This window comes from Triticum urartu, chromosome 7A, assembly GCF_056163025.1.
Source record: "Triticum urartu cultivar PI428250 chromosome 7A, HENAU_Tu73, whole genome shotgun sequence".
Taxonomy (NCBI): Eukaryota; Viridiplantae; Streptophyta; class Magnoliopsida; order Poales; family Poaceae; genus Triticum; species Triticum urartu.
Window position 1 is genome coordinate 504287903 of NC_141879.1, and position 6372 is coordinate 504294274.

Consider the following 6372-nt stretch of genomic DNA (forward strand, 5'->3'; position numbering starts at 1 on the left):
CACACCACGGGGTCCTGTTCATCCAGAGGCAACGCCACCGCTCACTGTAAATCCAACCCCCCCCCCCCCCCCGCGCGCGACGCTCACTGTTCATCCAATCGATCGGCTTCAGTTAGCAGCAGTAGAGAAGGAATCGCTCGATCGGGTTTAGTAAACAGGCATCAATCCATCGCTCGGGTTCAGTAACGTGTAGCCTGAAGTGCAATAGCTCGGGTTCAGTAACGTGTAGCCTGCAGTGCAATAGCTCGGGTTCAGTTAGAGCCCAACGCCTCGCTCGGGTTCAGTTAGAGCCAATGCCTCGCACACACGTGCGTACGTGTACGAGAGAAACGCGCATCGCTCGGCCCCCGCCCTCCCACCGTAACCGGGAACTCCCCGAAATTTTCCTCCCCTCGCTTCTACCACGGTTTTTCCGCCATGGACAGCCCAAAGAATGTCATGCAGCTGCGTCTCCGGCCCGCCCAGGACGAAAATCCCATTTTCTGTCATGATTTTTTATCATAGAAGTAGGAGCCCACCACATCTATGATGATACCGGGTTTTGTCACAATTATCGTCATAGAAGTGTCATATGTATGACAGAAAAAAAATTCGTTCGGCCCAAAATTTCACGGATGTGTCTTTTTTTGTAGTGCAGATCCGGCTTGAACATTCCTGACCAGGCGACGCTACGCCGCTCGGGTGTGAAAGCGCGGCAGCCAGCCGTGGTCGCCGGGGCCCGTCTCGGAGGTGGAGCTTGGACCTGATGAGGCCCGCGTGCCGCCACCGCGAGTAGCGCGCGGGCTTGGCATGGTGGCGCGTGGAGCGCAGGTGCAGCTTCTCGCGGCCGTGGAATCTCTTGGCAACTTCTCTATTCGCGCGCGGGCACCGGGCGTGGTGGATCGCGCCGTGGGGCCGTGCGCCTTGGCGCCAAGGCACCGTCTTGGGGCAGAGGTGGTGCAGGCGCTCCTCGAGCCACGTCGCCTGTGGCTGGAGGAGGGCAAGGCAAAGAGGGGGATGGCGCCGGGGAGCCCCCTGTGGCGCGAACGAGCTCGACGACGCGGTCGAGCCAGTCCTCGTAGGTATCGTCGATCGGGCGGTAGCGCAGGAGCTCGTTCGCCATGAGGAGCGCGGCCTGCGCGTCCATGGCAGCACGACGTGCGTGGGACAAGGAACCGGCCGGGGTCAGCGATGGGGTGGCGGTGCGGCCGTCCTGCTACACCGACGGGTGCAGCGAGGACGCTTGCTGCTTGTTCCCCGCCGGGCCGTTGGCGGCAGGTGACGGGGAACGACAAGGTGGCTCGCCGACGGGAGCCGTCTAGGCAACGCGGGCAGTGAGGGCAGCTAGGCGTTCAGCTCGAGCGCCGCGAGCGCCCGCCATGGAGACGACGGAGCGACGTAGCGCCGATCGACGGAAGGGAAGCTACGGCGCACCCCTACCTGGCGTGCCAAATGTCGGATCACGAGTTCCGGCAAACCCTTGGTTCGAACTCTGGGGTGCGTGCGAAGTTCATTCCCTCCTGCCGATCTACACCCTAGCCCGCTAAAGTCTCGCAGACGAACTTGACGCACTCGCAACACAAAGACACAAGGTTTATACTGGTTAGGTCCACCGTTGTGGTGCAATACCCTACTCCAGTGTGGTGGTGGTGGATTGCCTCTTGGGCTGGTGAAGAACAGTACAAGGGGAAGAACAGCCTCCTGAGGTTGAGGTGTTCTTGTGCTTGGTGTGGCAAGGTTCAGGTGAGATGCCTCCCATCAGTTGTCCTCTACGGTGGTGGCTAGTCCTACTTATATAGGCCCTGGTCCTCTCCCCAAATATTGAGCGGGAAGGGAACCAACAACGGTGGCCAATTTCAAAAGGGGACAGCTAGTACAAGCTATCCTGACAAAAGGCGGTCTTCGCCTGCGAAAGGCTCTGGTGGTGACGCCGTCCTGGGCTCCATGGTGACCTCCATCCTGCCGTCCTTCTGGTCTTGGTCTCGTTGCACCGATATGGAAACCTTTGCATGATGCCTCGGTACTCCGCACCTGCGCTTGCCCCGTTGGCACGAAAGAGGAAACAAGGACGCAGCACGCAATGGCGCTCGCCTGGTGTCGATCGTCATGGCTCACGTCACGAGAGCCTCGTGAGGTTCGCCCCGCCTTGATATCTCCGGTGCTCACGAGGCAGCCTGGTGAGGCGCTCCTGAGGAGGTCTTGCGTCGTCCACCTCGCGAGGCTTGGCCCCTCGCGAGGGTCTTGAATGCCTTGTTGATGATGATGGGCCGTACAGACCTGCCAGCGCAGCCACGCCATGAGCCGCAGGCAGGCAAGTCTGGGGACCCCCGTTCCCAGAACGCCGACACTATCTATTTAATTTTATGTTGAGTCATCATCTTCTCAAATAAGCGCCAGATTCTGAGAGCACTATTGTCATCCTCATGCATTGTGTGTAGTTAATGTTGGATGCATCATGACTCGATCTTTGCTACCATGAATTACAATGTTTAGTTGCTTCTTGAACTTTGGAGGTGCTCTGCGGGCTCAGAAAGGGCTAACGAGATACCACTGTTGTCATATTATATCATGATTGTTTTGACAAGGTGTTGTCACTTGAGATATTTCATTATTTCTCGCTAGTTGATTATGTCATTAATATGAGTCAATATAATTTTTAAGAGTTATTATTGACATGGTTAGTTATAATCTTTGCTGAAAACCTAGGTGCTACTTAAGCTTATTTGTGTAAACAAGAGCTAAAGAGTTCGTAAAAGTTTTTCTTTTCCACTTTCTGTTTATCAACTAAATTGCTTGAGGACAAGCAAAGTTTTAAGCTTGGGGAGTTGATATGTCTCCATTGTATCTACTTTTCCTAACGCTTTTCCTCTTGTTTTGGACTCTAATTTGCATGATTTGAATGAAAATAACCTGGACTGGCGCTGCTTTTAGCAGAACTACCATGGTGTTGTTTTTGTGCAAAAATAAAATTTCTCGGATTGGGACGAAACTTTGTGGAGAATTTTATGCAATAAAAGAAAAGTACTGGAGCCAAGAACCACCGGAGGGGGCCCTGGTTGAGCACTACCCACCAGCCCCCCCCCCCCCCCCCCCGCACGCGCGCGCAGGCACGCCCAGGTGGGTTGTGCCCAGCTGGTGGCCCCGCAGTACCTATTTTTCCAGAAAAAAATCAGGAAGGAAGAATTATCTCGTTTCGCGATACGGAGCCGCCGCCGCCTCATGTTCTTCATTGGGAGGCTAGATCTAGAGTCCATTTGGTGCTCCGGAGTGGGGGATCTTCAATCTTTGTCATCACCAACCCTTCCTCATCGCCAATTCCATGATGCTCCCCATCGGGAGTGAGTAATTCCTTGGTAGGCTCGCTGGTCGATGAGTAGTTGGATGAGATTCATCACGTAATCGAGTTAGTTTTGTTAGGGCTTGATCCCTAGTATCCATCATGTTCTGAGATTGATGTTGATATGACTTTTCCATGCTTAATTCTTGTCACTTTGGGCCCGGGTGCCATGATTTCAGATCTGAACCTTTTATGTTATCACCATTATATCTATGTTCTAGATTCAATCTTGCAAGTTATATTCACTTGTTACGTGTTATGATCCGTAAACCCCGGAGTGACAGTATTCGGGATATTTTTTGGTAATGACTGTAGTTTGAGGAGTTCATGTATTCACTATGTGTTACTGCTTTGTTTCGGTTCTCTATTAAAAGGAGGCCTTAATATCCCTTAGTTTCCATATGGACCCCGCTACCACGGGAGGGTAGGACAAAAGATGTCATGCAAGTTCTTTCCATAAGCATGTATGACTATTTACGGAATACATGCCTACATTACATTTATGAACTAGAGCTAGTTTTGTATCCCCTAGGTTATGACTATTATATGATGAATATCATCCAACGAATCCACCAATCCAATGCCTAGGATTTTCCTATATATTAATCTTGCTAAGTTACTACTACTGCTGTTATTGTTTCACTTACTACAAAATCTTTGCTACCACTGTTACCATTACTATTGTTGTTGCTACTAATATCAAAACAATCATACTACTTTTGCTACCTCATCACTTGGCTGTAGATAATTAATCTCCAGGTATGGATGAATTGACAACTCAGCTGCTAATACTCGCAAATATTCTTTGGCTCCCCTTGTGTCGAATTAATAAATTTGCGTTGAATACTCTACCCTCGAAAACTGTTGCGATCCCCTATACTTGTGGGTTATCAAGCTCCTCCTTGCACTCTTGGTCGCCTCGAGGAAGTTGCGCCACTATTTCCAGGGCCACCCCATAAAAGTCGTATCCGCATACCCCTTGGAGAGGATATTGCACAGCCCCAACGCCGCCGACAGGGTCACCGAATGGAACATTGAGCCGCAGGCCTTCCAGCTGGAATTCAGCATGACCAGAGTAATCAAGGGAGCGGCGCTCGCCGACTTCATGGAAGAGTTGACATATGCGTGCGATCAGGAGCTGCGCGAGGATCGGTCCTTGGTGCCGGTGAACGAGGCGCCTGACGGCTGGGTCATGCACTTTGATGGAGCCTTTGCGCGGCGAAGCACAGGGGCTGGGGTCATGCTCGTCTCCCCAACCAATGATAAGCTCTTCTATACCGTCCAGCTATGCTTTATACGCGGTGAGAAGGTCTCCAACAACATCGCGGAATATGAGGGCTTGATCACTAGGCTCAAAGCCGCAACCGCCCTGGGGATCAAGTGTCTCACCATCAAGGGCGACTCCCAGCTCCTGGTCAACTTCTCCAACAAGGAGTACAAATCCGAGGACGAGCGCATGGCGGCATACCTGGAGGAGGTATGTAAAATCGAGAAAAATTCTTGGGTTTGGAATTGCAGCATGTCCCGAGGGGCGCGAACAAGGAAGCAGGCGACATCGCCAAGCGGGCATCACGCCGTGAGCCCCAGAGCCCTGGCGTCTTCGAGGAAAGGCTCTTCAGGCAATCAGCCACGCCCCCGACATCAGGGACGATTATGCATCAGGAGGAGCTGCCCCTCGCGCCACCAGCGGGCACCCGGGCCTGTGGCCCGACCACGGGGGCCCGCCTGCTCCTGGCGATGGAGCCTCAGGAGGGTAGCTGGACCAAGGATTTTGAGGCGTACTTACTCCATGGCACTCTATCCGAATGGAGGGGGATGTGGAGCGTGCAGCCTACCAGGCCACCGCCTACTACCTGCGGGGTGGCAAGTTGTACCGGAGGTGCCCCAAAAACGTCTCGTTGAGGTGCATTTCGGAAGATCAAGGGCGTGAGCTACTGGCAGATATCCATGGGGGAGATTGCGGGCATCATTCATCGGCATGCACCCTTGTGGTGAAGGTGTTTCGCATCGGGTTTTACTAGCCTACGGTGCTCCACGATTCCACCAAGTTGGTCCAATCCTGCGAGGCCTGCCAGTTCCATGCCAAGCAGATCCATCAGCTGGCGCAGGGGCTCCAGACCATTCCACTCTCGTGGCCTTTCGTGGTCTGGGGGCTGGATATACTGGGCCCATTTCCCAGGGCGCCTGGGGGCTACCGCTACCTCTATGTCGCCACTGACAAGTTCATCAAGTGGGCGGAAGTGGAGCTGGTGCGCACCATCCCCGCCAAATCGACCGTCAAGTTCATCAAGGGCCTTGTGAGCCAGTTTGGTATCCCCAACCGCATCATCACTGACAATGGCTCGTAGTTCACGAGCAGTCTTTTCAGGTCATATTGTGCTAATCTTGGAACGCAGATATGCTACGCTTCGGTGGCCCACCCGAGGAGCAACGGCCAGGCCGAGCGTACCAACAAGGAGGTCCTGAGGGGCCTCAAGACCAGGAGTTTCAAGAATAAGCACGAGGCCTGCGGTAGTGGTTGGCTCGATGAGTTGCAATCTGTTTTGTGGTTGATAACCCACAAGTATAGGGGATCACAACAGTTTTTGAGGGTAGAGTATTCAACCCAAATTTGTTGATTCGACACAAGGGGAGCCAAAGAATATTCTCAAGTATTAGAAGATGAGTTTTCAATTCAACCACACCTGGAAACGTAATATCTGCAGCAAAGTATTTAGTAGCAAAGTAATATGATAGTAGTGGTAACGGTGGTAAAAGGTAACGATAGCAAAAGTAATGTTTTTGGTATTTTGTAGTGATGATAGCAATAGCAACGGAAAAGTAAATAAGCGAAGAACAATATATGGAAAGCTCGTAGGCAATGGATCGGTGATGGAGAATTATGCCGGATGCGGTTCATCATGTAACAGTCATAACCTAGGGTGACACAGAACTAGCTCCAGTTCATCAATGTAATGTAGGCATGTATTCCGAATATAGTCATACATGCTTATGTAAAAGAACTTGCATGACATCTTTTGTCCTACCCTCCCGTGGCAGCGGGGTCCTAGTGGAAA

The 6372-nt window shown here is 52.3% G+C and overlaps 1 protein-coding gene across 1 annotated transcript; it reads left to right on the top strand.

Moving 5' to 3' along the window:
• The first annotated feature begins 1124 nt into the window (after positions 1-1124).
• On the top strand, positions 1125-5664 carry LOC147960160 (uncharacterized). The gene is made up of 4 exons (XM_087533190.1): positions 1125-1246; positions 4316-4793; positions 4835-5179; positions 5338-5664. Exons 1-4 carry the CDS (start codon positions 1125-1127, stop codon positions 5662-5664), a joined length of 1272 nt encoding a protein of 423 aa, XP_087389316.1.
• Positions 5665-6372: the final 708 nt, after the last annotated feature.